The sequence below is a fragment of the Schistocerca gregaria genome, chromosome 4 (genome assembly GCF_023897955.1).
Source record: "Schistocerca gregaria isolate iqSchGreg1 chromosome 4, iqSchGreg1.2, whole genome shotgun sequence".
Taxonomy (NCBI): domain Eukaryota; kingdom Metazoa; phylum Arthropoda; class Insecta; order Orthoptera; family Acrididae; genus Schistocerca; species Schistocerca gregaria.
The window spans coordinates 497,193,347-497,214,691 of record NC_064923.1 but is presented as its reverse complement, the minus strand read 5'-3'; the positions used below and the strand labels follow the sequence as shown (position 1 = coordinate 497,214,691).

Sequence of the window (21,345 nt, the reverse complement as noted above, 5' to 3'; positions counted from 1 at the left end):
ATGAAAGACGTAATCTGATGCTAGAATCTTTCATGATTTCAGTAAATAGAAAAATTCTATGATAATTTCTTCAATCAGCCTTGGCAATTTGTTTCTTCATGCCAAGCAACCAAATTATTGCACCATGATAAAATCCACACATCATATTCTATGGGAATTTAGAGGAATGTACATAACTTTTAACAATGGTAAGGGTTAGAAATGTGATCACAAGTCTTCTGATAGATATTTTTAATAGGCCTGTCATTATGTCAATAATGCCTTGAGCGCTCTCAGTGTCTACACAATTTTCACCATAAGATGTGGAAGGTGTTCCTCAGGGTGGTGTATTGGTTTTAATCATGTTCTTAACATATATATCACTCAATGACTTTCCACGTACAGTGTAAGATATGGAAAAAGAAACCTCTTTGCTGATGATAGCAACATCATAGTCACTGATAAAACAGGTATGTAATAAATTAACACTGAAGATACAGCAACTTTGTCACTTTAAGCTTAGATGATAAATATCCAGATTGCATAGCAAACACAAAGTTTTTACAGATACACTCAATTCTTAGCTATGGGATTCTTTTCCAGGGATCAAAGGTACAAAACATGTGCATGGTTCTTAAACTGCACAAAAGGGCAATAAGAATATAACTGGAAATTGTAGTCACATACATTGTAAAGAGAAGTAGCATCACCATCGTCTCAGTCCAGGAGTCATCGGTGGGTGCCTTAATGTGAGTGGTAGTGAAGAGCAGAACAGATTTAAGTAGCAATTGACCAGAAACAGCTCTGGAGTCATCAACAGATGTCCTCAGTTTGTGGGCAGTGAAGAAGAAAACTGTGATAGGCTGAATAACCTGGTCTTCTACTGATTGTTTGCATTGTTTTCACAAAGTATTTTGAAGGTGTGACTCACTGTCTACTTTGGGTACTCCCTTAAATATTGCGCGAGAATGATACAAAGACCCGATTATTCAACATGTCAACATTTTGCTGGGATAGCCTGAAGAGTTACATAATAAAACTGTGGTTTGTACTGTAAGTTACATGAAACAATTTCTGTGTAAATAAAGGAACATTATGCATTACAGACTTACTGAATGGGACAGTGTAGGTGTTAGGATACTAACCTCATATTGAGGACAATGGAGATGCTATGTCTGGCCATCTTGATTTGAGTTTTCAGAGGTTTTCATAGATCAGATCACTAAGGGAAACACCAGGATGGTTCCTTAATCGACCACCTGCCCTGTCCCATTAGGCTACCCCCAAACTCTTAAAGCATATTATGTATGATGTGGGTTATATTTTGGCCCAATAATTAGCACTGTAGTAAATTCATAAATCCTATATCATTGAGATATGCTCCTTGGATGAATGAGTTAATAAATAAGTAATAAAGATTAGGATTTAATGTTCTCTGGATGATGTCATTAGAGATAAATTACTTGCTGGGACAGGAGAATGAAAGAAATGATAATCTGTCATGTTCTTCTCAAAGCAATCATTCTGCCATATGCCTGAAACGATTGTGGAAGTATCATAAAATCTAAATTTGGTTAGTGAGATGGAGATTTTATGCCATGTCCTCTCAAATATCAATTCAGTGCAACAACCAGACAAAGAGCAAAGAACTGCAGTTATTTATGTTAAACTACATGATTTGACCCCAGGCATGTATGACTATGAATCCCCTTCAAGCCTAATACAGCAAACAGAAATATAAATATTTATGAAAGAAGTGCTGATTACAATAAATGTGAAACAAATTTAGGATGAAAGAAATAATGAATGAATAGAATCACTTTGTGTCTATGTATGAACAGTTTCTCTTTGGAAATGTGTTATGTACAGTACTAACCATTCATTTGAAATACTGCCCAAGCATTATGGGTATTAATATACTAACATCAAATATATGTTCTCAGGATCCATGGTCAGCTAATGGGTAAAAATGAGAGATTCAATCAAAAAATGTAAGGCCTCTTTTCCCCCCGATAAAAGTCTTAGTTGTAATTAACAGCATCCATAAATTGATCAGTGATAAGATGTCTTTCCTTTGAAGATTCTTCAATAAAGAACAAAACACTTTTGATTTACAAGGTGCGAGTTTTATAGAATATGTGAAAGTGGATCAGCTCTCAATCAAGCATCCAAACAGTAGCTTTTGTCATAGTTATGGCGTAAGAGTATGTTTCTTTGTGCTGCACTTTATGAAATCTTCAATATTTTTCCTTCTACTGAGGAATCAAGGACAATGTTGGGAGAAACTGCATGCAGCTATGATTTTATGCTAAAAATATTTTATTTTACCCACTATGCACACACTAATATTTCTGAATCGATAAAGCAGTAATATTTGCTGCTGGCTTCATATCTGCCTTAACTATATACTTCATTTCTATGTTTACACAAAGCTACTGTTTTACACCACTACCATCAACAGGATCTGTGTTTACAAATTAACAACATAACACAGCTGCATACAAATGGACAGCTCCTAATTTATATGATTTTTCTCCCCTTAAAGTAAGTTGTCTAATGAGATTTTTAAACTTTGCTTCCTGAAGGCAAATGCTGCACAGCAGTCTACTGATCACAACTGAACATTTAAATTAATTTGTGGCTGAGTAATGTCGAAAAACAACAGGTCACTTTTTCAGCATTCACTAATCAAAGCTCAGTCTTTTCCAAAGTTATACACATTGAACTGGCAATTTTCTTGCTGTATTTTCTCTAACAATGATTTTTTTTCCAAAGAAAACACAAATCATATGGGCTTTAGGTCCTTTATTACAATCAAAGAATTTCTTCCCCTGCTTCACATTGCATTTCCTGTAACTCTCAAAAGTTCTTCCGTTCTACAAGACGCATGCTACATTTACAAGCAAAGTATTCGAAATAATAAAATAGAGATGACACAGGGAACTAAAAGTCCTAGTAAAAAAAAGAAACTACTACTCTGACTTGTGTCTCAGTCTTATATCTCTTAAAGCTGCTCCAACTGGCTGATAATGGAAGTAAAAATGTGTTTCCAGAGTCATTCCATGTCAAATCAACACACTTTAAATAAAAATTTTACCACACCCTCTTAGATTTTGCTGAAAGTTGGTATACTTATACTTGGTGCTGAAACTAAGAAAAATATCAAATTTCAATTTTTTACCCCAAACCATTCCTGAAATATGGTCATGTAAACTTTTCAAAAATTGGCCAAAAATGTGTGAACGCACTTTTTTTAAAATTGCTCTAGGAGCTGCCCTAATTGAGTTAGAGAACTGGGAAAGGTGTCATTTTGCAGCATTTTTCATGCTCTTTCCAGTGATAGACAAGAAGCGTAGCTTCTAATTTATAACCTTTTTCAAAGTGGTAATTAATACTTTGATTTAATTTTTTTTACGAAAGTACATAATTGAAAATTTTTAAAATATTTCCATAACTACTTCATACTGCTGTAAATCACATGGCAAAATATAAATGTGGGATGATGACGGGTTCATTGTTAAAAAAAAATTCCGGACTCTTGTTTTTCACTAACGGCCCTAGTTTGACCAAACTGACCTTTAAGGTAGTACGTCAGTAGAGGACCGTGTACATAGGGCTTGATGTCTGTAATTATGAGACTGGAGCCAATGTTGAGATGAGGTAGTCTGCATTGTTACCTCCTAAGGCTTTGTGAGCCTACAGCATTATTGTGCACTGTGGTTTTAGTGCAAAATAAATTGTTACCTCAGTGTTGACCAGTCTGTATCTATTATATTTAATAGTTCATTTTCAAGTAAATCTATACATTGAAGGACAGTTTATAAGTGTTTTTTTTTTTATTAATATGGAGCAGTGCTGTAAGAGTGCAATGTTGTAATCCATTGAAGAAGTCAAATCATTTCATTAGACAGAGAAAAAACAACTGAGAAATGCCGCAACATGGATGCCCAAATTATTTCCTCAAATACCAAGTGGTGCCAAGATTTGTGATAAATGTAGGAAAGATGCAACCAAATTGAAAAATACAACAGAGCCCATCAGTGATGAGTGCTGAAGAAGAATCTTCTTGATCAGAGATAATCAACCGAGACCAAGACCCTGACTTCACTCCAACTTCAGTAGCTGTTAAAACATTTAACACAGCACTTCAAGAACTAGGTTAGTCCCCAATTGACAAGAGAAAACTAACATCCAGGCATTACGCCAAATCAAAAGTGAAGAAAATCTCATCAATGACACATACACTTTTTGTTGCTTCTGAAACTTCTTCGTCAGATACTGATACTGATGAATCTATTCTTGAAAATCTTTAAAGAAACTATAAAAATTCTATAAGTAGGGCAAAAAAACTAATGATTCTTACAAGTTTACCCGAAAAGTGGGGTGTCAGGAAAATGAGGGAATTTAATGCCACTAATTACATTGTTCGGCATCCAAAAAAAATTTGAAAGAGAGAGGACTCATGGAAGGTCCAAACCCAAAGCCAGGGAAGTGTTGACCAACAGAAACTGTCAAAATTGTACATTCATTTTATGAAAATGATGAAGTTAGCAGGGCAATGCCAGGTATTAAAGAGACTTATTTTGTGTAACCTTAAAGAAGCTTAGAAATATTTTAAAGACAAGTTTCCTAACATAAAAATAGGTTTCTCTAAATTTGCTGAGTTGAGACCAAAACACAGTGTATTAGCTGGCCGGAGTGGCACACACACTGTGTGTGTGCACAACTCACCAAAACATAAAATTAATGATAGAAAATGCCAAACTAAATACAGTAACAAACAGCAGCTTAAACAATTAGCAGCAGTGCATTGCAAAAATGCTTTGCAACCCATCATCAGTTGATTGCAACTTGGGAAACTGTGAATACTGAAAAGGAGAAACTGTCATACGTAAAATTTTTTAAAAGACTCTTTTCATGAAAACTTAATTGAACAAGTTCAGTTCCGACAGTGGATGTCAGTTGACTGATGTAATCTGGAAATTGTTCAGAAAACTTCTGAGGAATTCACAGATTTATTTTGTAGTAACATGTAGACTTTGATTCGGCATGACTTCATTGCCAAGCAACAACGAACGTTCCTTAACTTCACAAGAGAAAACCTTATGGAATCTGAATTTGTTGTCATATGTGATTTTGCAGAAAATTATAGTATAGTTCTACAGAATGAAGCTCAGAGTTTCCACTGGACAAGACAACAGATTACCATTCATCCTTTTGAAATATATATATTTATATTATGAACAAGAAGACAAAATTGAGCATATGCACTTTGTCATAGTTTCTGATTGCCTGGAGCACAATACAACTGCAGTTTACACCTTCCAAAAGAAGCTAATTTCATATCTAACAAATAAAATTCAAAAGATTTCAAAAAAGATACACTATTATTCTGGTGGTTCTGCCGCTCAGTATAAAAATAAGAAAAACTTCCTGAACCTTTGCTTTCATGAGGAAGACTTCAATATAAAAGCTGAGTGGCACTTTTCAGCCACAGCATATGGGAAAGGGCCTTGTGATGGAGTAGGGGGTTCAGTAAAGAGACTGGCAGCTTGTGCAAGTTTGTAAAGGCCATACCAAAATCATATCCAAACCGCACAAGATCTATTTGAGTGGTCAGAAGATAATATCACAAATGTTGATTTTGCATATTCCACTCAAGAAGACTACGCTACTTCAGAAATATTCTTAAAAAGCTGACTTGAAGAGGCAATGACAATCAAAGGAACACAGAAATTTCACACTTTCATTCTCAACACTATATCACAATTAATAGTCAAATACTTCTCAGGTGATATGCAGAATTGGGAGAGGGAAGTAACTACACCAGACAAACTGAAGTTACAAGATGTATCACGCTATGTCAGCACTGTATATGGCAGAAACTGGTGGCTTGGGTACATTTTAGAAAAAAACTTGAAGTGAAAATAACTTTTCTTCACCCATGTGGACCAGCTAAGTCATTCTCTTATCCTGCACATGCAGATGTGCTGTGGGTGTCAGTTGTGGATGTTCTCACAAAAGTGAATCAATTTACTCCGACAGGGAGAACATACATTCTTAATGAAAGTGATGTAAACCAAACCCAGTTAGCTTTATTAAAATGTAATATGTGAAGTCCCAAGACAATTTATTAGAAAACTGCTTTCAACTCAAAACTTAATTTTTCTCTCAGGTTAGTGTTAACGTATATTTTACAGAAAGTTCTTTCAAAATTATTGTTAGTACCTATTGTGTTAAATTTAGTTATGTACAGATACTTGTTACTCAAAAACAAGCATTACATATTTAATTTGTTTAATAGTTCCATTTCAAACATCATGGACCAGAACTATTATGTAAATACTTGTACTTATTCATACTTTATTTCAGTTTGTAGTTAAATGCTCAATTTCTTGTTTTTGTTATATCAGTTAATAAACTGTTAGTGAAGTTGTATGAAATTAAAATAAACAATTACCTTAATTATAAAATATCCTGATTAGTTTTAGCTTAATAAGGTGATGTTTTGATATTTGTAATACTTTTTTTTTACTTACCTTTCAGTATATTTTAAAGAAATTCCTGTTTGTTAAAGGTCAATTTGGTCAAACTAGGGCCGTTAGTGAAAAACAAGAGCCCGGAATAATTTTTTTTAACAATGAACCCATCATCATCCCATATTTATTTTTTTGCCATGTGATTTAAAATAGCATGAAGTAGTTATGGAAATATTTTGAAAATTTTCAATTATGTACTTTGCGTAAAAAAATTAAAATTAAATCAAAATTTTAATTAGTATTTTGAGAAAGGTTATTAATTAGATGCTATGTTTTGTTGTATATCCCTGGAAAGAGCATGCAAAATGACACCTTTCCCAGTTCTCTAGCTCAATTAGGGCAGCTCCTAGGACAATTTAAAAAAGGCCCGTTCACACATTTTTGGCTGGTTTTTGAAAAGTTTACATAGCCATATTTCAGGAATGGTTTGAGGTAAAAAAAAAAAAAAAATGAAATTTGGTATTTTTGCTAGCCTCAGTGGCCACTATAAGTATACCAACTTTCAGCAAAATCTAAGAGGGTGACGTAAAATAGGTGTGTTGATTTGACATGGAATGACTCTCCAGTCTTTCTATATAATTTAGGTGCTATCTAAGATTGTTGGCGTCAACGGCATATTCTGACAAATCTACTGTCGCCATACGGCACCGGTACTTCTATTCTCATCATTTGTGTACCCTGAAAAGCGAAACAGTAGTTCGCCTTGTGTCACATCGTGACACAAATAGTAATTTTCCTTCGGAATCGCAGGAATAACATTAGTTTATTTTCTCTTTTCCTAGTGAAGCTAGTTTTACGGATTGTAACATTCCCTAGTGAAGCTAGTTTTACTGTTTATAACACTTGCTTGGCGTAACACAGGGAAATCGACTGTTCATTTAACAGAGTTGTACTCTTTACGAAGTTCATTTACGTAATTACTTTTTGTGTTGCAATGCTTTCGTGTACAAACGCCTATTAATTCATTTTCTTAAAACCATATATGATTGTAGGCATACATGGAAGGCATTTAATAATAACTTTGTACTAACCCTCCACAGACTCCGCCTCTGCCATTCCTTATTTTTCACAAATTCTCTTGTGTCGCTAGGCAAATTCAGTGATATGAAGTCTTTCCTTCTGTTACCTAGCATAATAAAATGTTGACATACACTTTGACACGACTTCGCATTCGGTAAATACTGATCGTAACAGAGCCATGCGGTAGCTAACACGCAAGGCTTCTGCAGACTTCAACTCTCACGTCATCCCTGCTCTCTAAAAGTAAATACATTTACAAACATTTCGTGGACATCACCTTCCCCCTACGTCCCACATTACACACGTCAACACCGACATTTTCGCATCACAGAGTACCAACTGCTAAACAATAAAAACCTCCACAGGTCCCTTCACCCTGGTACTTAGGCCTCAAGGTGGCATAGCTTCTACTCGTTTAAATCTGAGCCAATTGAAAGTCTAGTTATGGTACTAACCACAGTCTCTGTGGTACTGACACAAAAGAGCCACAGAACATTTTGTGTCACTAAATTTAATTAATTGCAGTAGTTTACAAGACAAGAAACTTAACTAATTTCTGTAATATATGCCAAGTAGGGTATATTATTGTAACTTCATTCTATCCGTTCCCTGGAATTCTGATAATTACAAGTCGGTTTCGCACTTTTATAGCACTCTGAGTTCCAAGTTTTCTTCTAATGAGCAGTTTTATCGATTCTGTATGTGTTTTTAACAAACTTTGTTTCCCTTGTTTAAACTAGAAACGACTCTGAATGTTCTACTATCGATCATTCGATATCACTTGTTCGATGAGATTTGTTTGTCAACAAACTGTGTTTGAAGTGCCTGCAAAGGATTGTGGTTGTGTCAGTCATTATTGAGTCTAGTATGACTTCATCATCAGGTATACCGGATAAATTATGGCAGCCTCCGTACGCCGTCCTCGAAACAACGTAAGTTTAATTATTAAATGCTGTCCGAAACAGAGGATGCAAATGTCATCATGTATGCTGATGAAACATCTCATGTATCTAGTGATAGCACCGAGAGTGAACAAAAGAAAAAGACTTGCTCTGAATATAGAAAATTTAACCTATTATTTCAACATTAAAAATTTTCTCGTAAATGGATCAAAAACAATGTTGATGCAGGTTCATCTCAGCAGACATGTTCGCCTGAAAATATCAGCCTTAAAATTTGGAACACAAACTTACCGGTATGCCAGACAAACACTTTAACGATCTTGGGTGTGATAGAAGATAAGTACTTTCCTTGGAAAAATCACATAGATAATATATGTCCAACAATTATCTCAATTGTATTCCTGATGAGGCAGATGTGTAGCTCAGTAAATGAGACATATTAATGTACTAACTATGTACTATGGTCTCATATACCCATACTTGACATATTGTCCACCAATTTGGGTACATGATGCCAACATTCACATAAAAAGAGAAAGAGAGAGAATGACTCTTGTTTTCGACATGGATAGTGCAAGATTGAAAATTATTGATCTGGCAATTATGGACTATAAAGGTGGTAACTAGTTGTTGCACGTATTTCTTGTATTGTATGTCTCTTGAAGTAGACACGATTTCTTTGGATATTGTCTTATATTCCAAGGTTGTAGTTAGTTTGTGAGTTGGTAAAGCCAGTGAATGTGTTTGGGGGAAAACTGGCTGTGCTGCGTAGATTAGCCTAATCTCTAGTTCAGCCTAGTGATTGTTTTGAAAACTTTTTGTACTATTTTCAAAATGTCTCTATTTCGGAGATTGGGATTATGTAGAGCAAAGTTTAAATTTTACAGAATGTTCTGTTTTATATGACAACATTCTGTGAAATATATTCCACTATGCTGCCATGTAATTTCATACACTCCACATCATGACTACTTTTATCGAACACTACTTTTTCATTGGTTCTACCGTCTTATCACCATTCACTGTGCAAATAGTTACCAGCTGCAGCACTCAGAAAGTGAAGCCACTGGCACTGTAAGTGCACTTTTCCCTTTATGTTTTTTGTGTATTTAAATATTGTCATTATTAGCAGACAAAGCCATATACATGCTCTGTATTGAAATAAATTTACTGTAATAGCATTTGTGCACATAAGGGTCACTACTCAAACCCTAGCCCATTACATAAATGTCAGCCCTTTTGCATGTGAACAGGAACACATCCAGTGTGCTACAGGATAGCTTACATGCAGTGAAATGTTTAAATGTGACCTATTATGTGCAGAACAACATACGGATATATGAAATGAACATAAAAAATGAATACCTCCGATGATGTACAGCATGAACAGGTGAAACATGAAAAATAAAACATTCAGTGGAAAAAGATGGACTTTTTTCTTATCCACTCAGCACAATTGACAACTTTATTTAAATTTTCAGAAGTGTAAAATTTTTTGCTTTACAAAAAGCAAAAATCTCCTATCGCATTGCTACAGTGACAATGATTAGATTAGATTCACTTACATTCCAATTGATCCGTAGTGAGGAAGTCCTCCACGATGAAGAACATGTCAGAAAAACAATAATACATGACAAATATTTACAACTGAAACAAATAAGCTAATGTACTTTCCACAGTAATCAGTGGAATGATCATCGTTTTTTTTTAATGAACATTATATCAAAGAATTTTACAAACACTCATTTACTAAGATTGCATTATTTATATGGTAATAAACACACAAATCAGTTGGTTCTACTGAGAAATTCATCAATGGAGTAGAAGAAGTTGGCCACCAATAAATCCTTTGGGCTTCTCTTAAACTGAATTACATTAAGACGCTTCAGCAGTTCCGTGCTGTGCTTCCCCAGTAGAATTTATTATCAAGCTGTAATCTCAAGAATTTAACACTATCCACTTCTTCTATCTGTTTGTCTTTGTATGTTAGGCATATACTCGTGGGACACCTCTTAGAAGTTCTGAACTGCATGCATTGTGTTTTTTCAAAGTTTAGTCACAAAGAATTGGCTAGGAACCTATGATTAATGTCTACAAATATGTTATTAGCCAATCTTACGAACACTACACTTGGTTTGCTATTTATTGCAATGTGTCATCGTCAAACAAAACAAACTTGGCATCTGGTAATATTACTGATGAAAGGTCATTGATATACACAAGAAAAAGTAAGGGCCCTAAGACGGAACTTAGTGGGACCCCACATGTAATTAATTCCCAGTTAGATGATGCTTGATAGCTTAATGAATGTCTCTTTCCAAATAACACCATTTGTTTCCTGCCAGAGATACAATATTTCAACCATTTTGCAGCATTTCCTGTTACACCATAATATTCTAATTTACTTAAGGATATTGTGATTTACACAGTGAAATCCCTTTGACACATCACAAAATACACCGGTTGCCAGCAATTTTTTGTCTAATGAATTGAGTAAATTTTCACTGTAAGTGTAGATAGCCGTCTCAATATCAGAATCCTATAGAAATCCGAACTGTGACTTTGACAGTATGTTATTTGAGATAAGATGGTTATCAAGCCGATTGTACATTACCTTTCTTAAAATTTTTGAGAATGCTGGCAAAAGTGAAATTGGATGGAAATTTGATGCTATTTCTTTATCTCCCTTCTTAAACAGTGGGTTAACTTCAGCATATTTCAACCATTCAGGAAATATTCCACTGATAAACAACTGGTTACGCAGATAGCGTAATATATAACTTAACTCAGAATCACATTCTTTAATTAACTTTGTTGAGATTTCATCATACCCACTAGATGTTTTTAATTTTAAAGATTTTATGATGGACATTATTTCTGCTGGGGTAGTGAGGGGCAAATTCATACTATGGAAGTTACTTGAAATGTTTGGTCTGAGGTATTCCATAGCAGCATATGCAGAACGTGAAAACCCCATTTTTCAGTAACAGTTATAGAATGTTTGTTAGAAGTTCTGCAACACTATACACAAAATGAGACTTTCACTCTGCAGCAGAGTGTGCACTGATATGAAACTTCCTGGCAGATTAAAACTGTGTGCCAGACCGAGACTCGAACTCGGGACCTTTGCCTTCCATGGGCAAGTGCTCTACCAACTGAGTTACCCAAACACGACTCACGCCCTGTCCTCACAGCTTTACTTCTGCCAGTAACTCGCCTCCTACCTTCCAAACTTTACAGAAGCTCTTCTGCGAACCATGCAGAACTAGCACTCTGAAAGAAAGGATATTGCGGAGACATGGCTTAGCCACAGCCTAGGGGACGCTTCCAGAATGAAACTTCACTCTGCTTCGGAGTGTGCGCTGATATGGAACTTCCTGGCAGATTAAAACTTTGTGCTGGATCGAGAATCGAACTCGGGACCTTTGCCTTTCGCAAGCAGGTGCTCTACCAACTGAGCTACCCAAGCACAACTCACTCCCCGTCCTCACAGCTTTACTTCTGCCAGTACCTTGCCTCCTACCTCCCAAACTTTACAGCAGCTGTCGTGCGAACATTGCAGAAATGGCACCCCTGAAACAAAATATTTTGCGAAGGCATGGCTTAGCCATGCTTGGGTAGCTCAGTTGGTAGAGCACATGCCCGCGAAAGGCAAAGGTCCTGAGTTCGAGTCTCGTTCCGGTACACAGTTTTAATCTGCCAGGAAGTTTCATATCAGCGCACACTCCGCTGCAGACTGAAAGTCTCATTCTGGAAACATCCCCTAGACTGTGGCTAAGCCATGTCTCCGCAATACCCTTTCTTTCAGCAGTTTTAGTTCTGCAAGGTTCGCAGGAGAGCTTTTGTAAAGTTTGGAAGGTAGGAGGGGAGGTACTGTCAGAAGTAAAGCTGTGAGGACGGGGTGCGAGTCGTGCTTCGGTAGCTCAGTTGGTAGAGCACTTGCCCGCGAAAGGCAACGGTCCCGAGTTCGAGTCTCGGTCGGGCACACAGTTTTAATCTGCCAGGAAGTTTCATATCAGTGCACACTCCGCTGCAGAGAGAAAATCTCATTCTGGAAACTTCCCCTAGCCTGTGGCTAAGCCATGTCTCCGCAATATCCTTTCTTTCAGGAGTGCTAGTTCTGCATGGTTTGCAGGAGAACTACTGTAAAGTTTGGAAGGTAGGAGACGAGGTACTGGCAGAAGTAAAGCTGTGAGTACCGGGCGTGAGTCGTGCTTCGGTAGCTCAGTTGGTAGAGCGCTTGCCCGCGAAAGGCAAAGGTCCCGAGTTCGAGTCTCGTTTGGGCACACAGTTTTAATCTGCCAGGAAGTTTTAACATCAGAACAGTTTCGGATTGACAAATACAGTTTTCTTTTTGTTTTACAAGATACCTCTATTCCTTGAATAATCCGTGGCTTCTTTGTAGACTTTGCTCCAGCCTTGCGTAGTTTTTGGGGAAATCAGTGTTCAAATAAGGTAAGCACTTTATTAGCAAAAGTGTTATATTTTTCATTTACGCAATGAGCACCGTATAGATCACTCCAGTGAATGTCTCTAGAGTGTCCTAAAATAATCAATTTTTGGCTTATTGATTACCCTCTTGAGCTCAGATTCAACAGATTTTATATCCTGTCCAGTATTAACATTAACAGAAGGAACTGCATGTCATAGTCTTAAGAGGCCATTGACTATTGGTTTTTTAATATAATTTTGTTCATTGGACTGTTCTATAAAGATATTATCAATGTCTGTTTGTGAGCAATTGGCTACCCTAGTGGGGAAATTTACAGTGAGAATTAAGTTGAATGATAGTGTTACTAACTCAAATAAGTTCTTATTGGGAGAGTGTTTAAGGAAATCTTCATTGAAATCACCTGCAACCACTATTTCTTTGTTTTTGGTTGTTAAATGATCCAGCAAAGCTTCTAGGTGGGTTATGAACACATTAATGTTACCTGCAGGTGCTCCATATTCACGTAATATTATGAAGGATTTTTTGTGAAATTATACTTCTGTTGCACATGCTTCATATGCTGTTCTAGACAAAATTTATGAATGTCTGTGTTCTTAAATTTATGACAGTTCCTGATGAATGTGGCAACTCCTCCTTTCAACATTTCTCCTCTACAAAAGTGAGATGCTAACCTAAATCCTGAAATTCTTTAAGTTCTATATCAATGGTCACATGATGTTCAGAAAGGCAAATTATGTCAACTGGGTTTGAGTACTCTAATTCATCTATGCAGATAATTAATTCATTAATTTTATTTCTCAGTCCTCAAATATTTTGATGCAATAAAGATAGCTGACATTTCACATTGACTGAGTTAAAATTGGGTAGAGTTGAAATTTCTGCTGGTTGTTGAAAATTCTTAACCAATAGGTGTGTATGCTGATGTAATAAGCTAGAATTTCTCTCTCTCTCTCTCAAACTGAAGATTTGTCTCAATCCTAACCTCACTTAAAACTTTGATTCTTTCTGTCCTCCCTACCTTATAAAAGAGTCTTTTCTGAACCCTATAACACTGGTATTTTATCGCTCATGACAGTGCCTCCCCCCTTTAACTTTCCTGAGTAACAACTGGAGTCATTCAACACTTTTAAACAACTGGTTGTAAAAGTTTCTATGGACATGAAATGTAACAAGCATAAAGGTTCAGTTGTAGGTAAAGCAAATGGCTGATTGCAGTTTATTTGTAGGATACTGGTAAATTGGAGTCAGTCAGTCAGGAGGTAGCAAACAAAAGACTTATGTCTTTCTCCTTTAAATATTGTTCAGTCATGTGGGACACGTACCAAATATGATTACATTTTATATTGAACATACACAAAGAAAGCCAGAACAAATGTTTACACATTTGTTTGATTAATGGGAAAGCATCATGGCAATACCCAAAAACTAGAACTGGGATAGGCTTGAAGATAAATGTAGCAGCCACAATGATGAATGACAAAATGCTAATCAACATCACCAGAGGGTGTCCGCAAGGTGGGGTTTTGTCCCGAAAATTGTGGAACCTCATGGTGAATGAACTCATTGAGGATAAGCACATGATTTAGTCATTGTAATATTTGGAAAATTTACTGGTACTGTTAGAGCAGTGGCACATTGTGCGCTGAATAAGAAGAAAACTGTTTTACTACCATTTACGAGGAAGCATATCCACCCTACATGCAGTACAGTCTCAAGCTTCTCAGTCAAATTGTACTGATGGCATAGTCCATATCAATTTAGGCAGTTTAGGAAAAAATCTTACCGTCATAGTCTTGGATGTTACTGAATTTAGCACATGTTAAAATGAAGGACTAAGTAAGAAACTTTTTTTTTTCCTCCAAAAAAAATTCTTCTTCGAGATACAGCCATCCAAAGATGGCATTTCTCATACCATTTTGAAAATGTGAATTTTGGAAAAAAAATTATAATTCTGTATCTCTGGAACAATTCTTGGTATTTTGTTGGTTTTTTTATTTGAAAGATAATTGCTTTATGATTACAAAGAAATCCTTCATTTGGACTTATCTGTCAAAGGTCTTTACTATAGCATTCTGAATTTTTTAACAATTTATAGAATTTTTTTTTCAAAAATGCCAGTCCATAAAATTTTGAATTTTTTCCCATTGATGAGTACCACATTCCCTGAAGAGGAGGTCTTCCACTTTTAGGTTGAACAGGATTTATAAACAATTAAAATTTTTGCCATACATAAAACCTGTTTTATTACCATATTATCACATAACATGCTCATAAAAATCAAAACCTAGCCTTATGTAACATTATTATAGTTTTGAAAGATGAGTAAGAGACTCATTTTTCAAGCATTTTAAATGGTTCCAAAATGTATGTGAAAGGTCCAAAGACGTAAAGGTTTCAATTTATACAACTTCTGTGCACTCCGTTTTGTATTGAAATTAGCCAGTCAATGAACTAAAAATGTGTTCCACTGCTTCAGTATCTTCCTTTGATGTACAGTGATGCCTTCCTGTTGAAACAATAGGAACTGGAGCATTTACAGTCTTCAAAACAGTGTGAACAGGAAGTGAGTCCTGATGGCATTGTTGCTGTCCTTCAGCTGGAAACCTATATTCAGCAGCTGGTCCATGTGGTAGCATTAAGTTCACTACAATTCCATGTAACTCATAACTGGTGTCTGTAATCTCTGCACTCCACTAGTCAGAGTCATACACACATGCCACAAACATCCCCCTTCTCAGGTTGTGAATCTGAATATTATCCTGCTGTTTCTGAGGTATTGGCCAAATGAATGAAATTTCTTCTTTCTTACTCTTCAACTTGCGTGCAGTGAGTTCGCCCATCGCTTTGTCCAAGACTGTCTCCTGAATTCCTTTCACAGGAGTAGCTTGTTTGGACCATTCTTCTTTTTTCTGCTCACGGAATTCTTTGATTTGGACAAAAGAATGAGGGCTGTGGATGTGTAAGATTTCATGACTCTCGTAAAATCCTCAGCATTCTGAATCACAGCTGTATTTGGTCAGGAAAAAAAAAAAAAAGAAAAAGTTTTGTAGCATGTTGCTTCAGCAAGCATCCTACACCATCACAAGGACCATTCCTGTGACCAGTAGCACTGTATACCCAGTCAGTTGGCACAAGTGACTTAATCAATTCAAACAGCTTGTAAAAATTTTTAAAATGATTTGGAGCACCATCAGAAATAATGATTATCTTCTTGGCCCCTGTTTGCAGTTGAATATTGCACATTGCTAACAAAGCAAGTGCTGAGTCATGTCCTGTGTCATCATTTATACCTGCAACACTTGTGGTCTTGCTTTGAAAATGTCACTCCTATAAAAATTGAAACCTGGTCATTACTCCAATGATATCCTTGTACTTCTTATGGGAGAGTTACAAACAGTTTCTCAGCAAAATCACATTGAAACACTAAACATAGTTCTTGAGCCTGTAAACCCCGATCACTTCTGCAATATGTTGTTGTTGTTGTAATTTCTTCTGATGCTAGTGTGTTACTGCTTTCACTACCACTTACCAAGTTCTTCAATGAAACTGTCAAAGTAAAAGTTTTCTTAATTAGTTTATTTTCCTCCCATGTTGTATACGTAATGTCTGCAGAGTTACCTGCTACGCCTTCCAGGCTAAGTGTCTGTAAAGACAGTCTTCTCTTTCCAGGGCAGTTGCCACATTCTTGAAACAAACAAGCCTCTTGCTTTACATCCCAGACTACTAATGACTACACACGCCCAACCAAGGTGTCGTATATCGTGTGCTCCAGTAAGTTCTTCAAAGTTACCAAACAAAGTTCAAAATTTGTGCAGTACACACATAAACAGACATCTGTAGGTGTCAGCAGTGCTAGTTCTGCAAGGTTCACAGGAGAGATTTTGTAAAGTTTGGAAGGTAGGAGACGAGGTACTGGCAGAAGAAAACTGTGAGGTCGAGGCGTGAGTCGTGCTTGGGTAGCTCAGTTGGTAGAGCACTTGCCCGCGAAAGGCAAAGGTCCCGAGTTCGAGTCTCGGTCGGGCACACAGTTTTAATCTGCCAGGAAGTTTCATATCAGCGCACACTCCGCTGCAGAGTGAAAATCTCATTCTGGAAACATCCCATAGGCTGTGGCTAAGCTATGTCTCCGCAATATCCTTTCTTTCAGGAGTGCTAGTTCTGCAAGTTTCGCAGGAGAGTTTCTGTAAAGTTTGGAAGGTAGGAGGGGAGGTACTGTCAGAAGTAAAGCTGTGAGGACGGGGTGCGAGTCGTGCTTCGGTAGCTCAGTTGGTAGAGCACTTGCCCGCGAAAGGCAACGGTCCCGAGTTCGAGTCTCGGTCGGGCACACAGTTTTAATCTGCCAGGAAGTTTCATATCAGTGCACACTCCGCTGCAGAGAGAAAATCTCATTCTGGAAACTTCCCCTAGCCTGTGGCTAAGCCATGTCTCCGCAATATCCTTTCTTTCAGGAGTGCTAGTTCTGCATGGTTCGCAGGAGAACTACTGTAAAGTTTGGAAGGTAGGAGACGAGGTACTGGCAGAAGTAAAGCTGTGAGTACCGGGCGTGAGTCGTGCTTTGGTAGCTCAGTTGGTAGAGCGCTTGCCCGCGAAAGGCAAAGGTCCCGAGTTCGAGTCTCGGTCGGGCACACAGTTTTAATCTGCCAGGAAGTTTTAACATCAGAACAGTTTCGGATTGACAAATACAGTTTTCTTTTTGTTTTACAAGATACCTCTATTCCTTGAATAATCTGTGGCTTCTTTGTAGACTTTGCTCCAGCCTTGCGTAGTTTTTGGGGAAATCAGTGTTCAAATAAGGTAAGCACTTTATTAGCAAAAGTGTTATATTTTTCATTTAAGCAATGAGCACCGTATAGATCACTCCAGTGAATGTCTCTAGAGTGTCCTAAAATAATCAATTTTTGGCTTATTGATTACCCTCTTGAGCTCAGATTCAACAGATTTTATATCCTGTCCAGTATTAACATTAACAGAAGGAACTGCATGTCATAGTCTTAAGAGGCCATTGACTATTGGTTTTTTAATATAATTTTGTTCATTGGACTGTTCTATAAAGATATTATCAATGTCTGTTTGTGAGCAATTGGCTACCCTAGTGGGGAAATTTACAGTGAGAATTAAGTTGAATGATAGTGTTACTAACTCAAATAAGTTCTTATTGGGAGAGTGTTTAAGGAAATCTTCATTGAAATCACCTGCAACCACTATTTCTTTGTTTTTGGTTGTTAAATGGGCCAGCAAAGCTTCTAGGTGGGTTATGAACACATTAAAGTTACCTGCAGGTGCTCCATATTCACTTAATATTATGAAGGATTTTTTGTGAAATTATACTTCTGTTGCACATGCTTCATATGCTGTTCTAGACAAAATTTATGAATGTCTGTGTTCTTAAATTTATGACAGTTCCTGATGAATGTGGCAACTCCTCCTTTCAACATTTCTCCTCTACAAAAGTGAGATGCTAACCTAAATCCTGAAATTCTTTAAGTTCTATATCAATGGTCACATGATGTTCAGAAAGGCAAATTATGTCAACTGGGTTTGAGTACTCTAATTCATCTATGCAGATAATTAATTCATTAATTTTATTTCTCAGTCCTCAAATATTTTGATGCAATAAAGATAGCTGACATTTCACATTGACTGAGTTAAAATTGGGTAGAGTTGAAATTTCTGCTGGTTGTTGAAAATTCTTAACCAATAGGTGTGTATGCTGATGTAATAAGCTAGAATTTCTCTCTCTCTCTCTCAAACTGAAGATTTGTCTCAATCCTAACCTCACTTAAAACTTTGATTCTTTCTGTCCTCCCTACCTTATAAAAGAGTCTTTTCTGAACCCTATAACACTGGTATTTTATCACTCATGACAGTGCCTCCCCCCTTTAACTTTCCTGAGTAACAACTGGAGTCACTCAACACTTTTAAACAACTGGTTGTAAAAGTTTCTATGGACATGAAATGTAACAAGCACAAAGGTTCAGTTGTAGGTAAAGCAAATGGCTGATTGCAGTTTATTTGTAGGATACTGGTAAATTGGAGTCAGTCAGTCAGGAGGTAGCAAACAAAAGACTTATGTCTTTCTCCTTTAAATATTGTTCAGTCATGTGGGACACGTACCAAATATGATTACATTTTATATTGAACATACACAAAGAAAGCCAGAACAAATGTTTACACATTTGTTTGATTAATGGGAAAGCATCATGGCAATACCCAAAAACTAGAACTGGGATAGGCTTGAAGATAAATGTAGCAGCCACAATGATGAATGACAAAATGCTAATCAACATCACCAGAGGGTGTCCGCAAGGTGGGGTTTTGTCCCGAAAATTGTGGAACCTCGTGGTGAATGAACTCATTGAGGATAAGCACATGATTTAGTCATTGTAATATTTGGAAAATTTACTGGTACTGTTAGAGCAGTGGCACATTGTGCGCTGAATAAGAAGAAAACTGTTTTACTACCATTTACGAGAAAGCATATCCACCCTACATGCAGTACAGTCTCAAGCTTCTCAGTCAAATTGTACTGATGGCATAGTCCATATCAATTTAGGCAATTTAGGAAAAAATCTTACCGTCATAGTCTTGGATGTTACTGAATTTAGCACATGTTAAAATGAAGGACTAAGTAAGAAACTTTTTTTTTTCCTCCAAAAAAAATTCTTCTTCGAGATACAGCCATCCAAAGATGGCATTTCTCATACCATTTTGAAAATGTGAATTTTGGAAAAAAAATTATAATTCTGTATCTCTGGAACAATTCTTGGTATTTTGTTGGTTTTTTTATTTGAAAGATAATTGCTTTATGATTACAAAGAAATCCTTCATTTGGACTTATCTGTCAAAGGTCTTTACTATAGCATTCTGAATTTTTTAACAATTTATAGAATTTTTTTTTCAAAAATGCCAGTCCATAAAATTTTGAATTTTTTCCCATTGATGAGTACCACATTCCCTGAAGAGGAGGTCTTCCACTTTTAGGTTGAACAGGATTTATAAACAATTAAAATTTTTGCCATACGTAAAACCTGTTTTATTACCATATTATCACATAACATGCTCATAAAAATCAAAACCTAGCCTTATGTAACATTATTATAGTTTTGAAAGATGAGTAAGAGACTCATTTTTCAAGCATTTTAAATGGTTCCAAAATGTATGCGAAAGGTCCAAAGACGTAAAGGTTTCAATTTATACAACTTCTGTGCACTCTGTTTTGTATTGAAATTAGCCAGTCAATGAACTAAAAATGTGTTCCACTGCTTCAGTATCTTCCTTTGATGTACAGTGATGCCTTCCTGTTGAAAAAATAGGAACTGGAGCATTTACAGTCTTCAAAACAGTGTGAACAGGAAGTGAGTCCTGACGGCATTGTTGCTGTCCTTCAGCTGGAAACCTATATTCAGCAGCTGGTCCATGTGGTAGCATTAAGTTCACTACAATTCCATGTAACTCATAACTGGTGTCTGTAATCTCTGCAATCCACTAGTCAGAGTCATACACACATGCCACAAACATCCCCCTTCTCAGGTTGTGAATCTGAATATTATCCTGCTGTTTCTGAGGTATTGGCCAAATGAATGAAATTTCTTCTTTCTTACTCTTCAACTTGCGTGCAGTGAGTTCGCCCATCGCTTTGTCCAAGACTGTCTCCTGAATTCCTTTCACAGGAGTAGTTTGTTTGGACCATTCTTCTTTTTTCTGCTCACGGAATTCTTTGATTTGGACAAAAGAATGAGGGCTGTGGATGTGTAAGATTTCATGACTCTCGTAAAATCCTCAGCATTCTGAATCACAGCTGTATTTGGTCAGGAAAAAAAAAAAAAAAAAGTTTTGTAGCATGGTGCTTCAGCAAGCATCCTACACCATCACAAGGACCATTCCTGTGACCAGTAGCACTGTATACCCAGTCAGTTGGCACAAGTGACTTAATCAATTCAAACAGCTTGTAAAAATTTTTAAAATGATTTGGAGCACCATCAGAAATAATGATTATCTTCTTGGCCCCTGTTTACAGTTGAATATTGCACATTGCTAACAAAGCAAGTGCTGAGTCATGTCCTGTGTCATCATTTATACCTGCAACACTTGTGGTCTTGCTTTGAAAATGTCACTCCTATAAAAATTGAAACCTGGTCATTACTCCAATGATATCCTTGTACTTCTTATGGGAGAGTTACAAACAGTTTCTCAGCAAAATCACATTGAAACACTAAACATAGTTCTTGAGCCTGTAAACCCCGATCACTTCTGCAATATGTTGTTGTTGTTGTAATTTCTTCTGATGCTAGTGTGTTACTGCTTTCACTACCACTTACCAAGTTCTTCAATGAAACTGTCAAAGTAAAAGTTTTCTTAATTAGTTTATTTTCCTCCCATGTTGTATACGTAATGTCTGCAGAGTTACCTGCTACGCCTTCCAGGCTAAGTGTCTGTAAAGACAGTCTTCTCT

The 21,345-nt window shown here is 36.6% G+C and overlaps 2 protein-coding genes across 2 annotated transcripts in view; one reads left to right on the top strand and one right to left on the bottom strand.

The window, feature by feature from the left end:
- LOC126267052 (endoplasmic reticulum mannosyl-oligosaccharide 1,2-alpha-mannosidase) overlaps nucleotides 1-8,006 on the bottom strand; it is a 112,502-nt gene extending 104,496 nt beyond the window's left edge. The window contains exon 1 of the mRNA XM_049971890.1: nucleotides 7,550-8,006. Within this exon, the coding sequence (XP_049827847.1) occupies nucleotides 7,550-7,651 (102 nt within the window). The 5' untranslated portion in view covers nucleotides 7,652-8,006. The remainder of the gene's footprint in view (nucleotides 1-7,549) is intronic.
- A 290-nt stretch (nucleotides 8,007-8,296) lies between these two features.
- Nucleotides 8,297-21,345, top strand: part of LOC126267053 (peptidyl-prolyl cis-trans isomerase-like 1) — an 88,572-nt gene continuing 75,523 nt past the window's right edge. Inside the window, exon 1 of the mRNA XM_049971891.1 lies at nucleotides 8,297-8,470. Coding sequence (XP_049827848.1) covers nucleotides 8,406-8,470 — 65 coding nt within the window. The 5' untranslated portion in view covers nucleotides 8,297-8,405. The remainder of the gene's footprint in view (nucleotides 8,471-21,345) is intronic.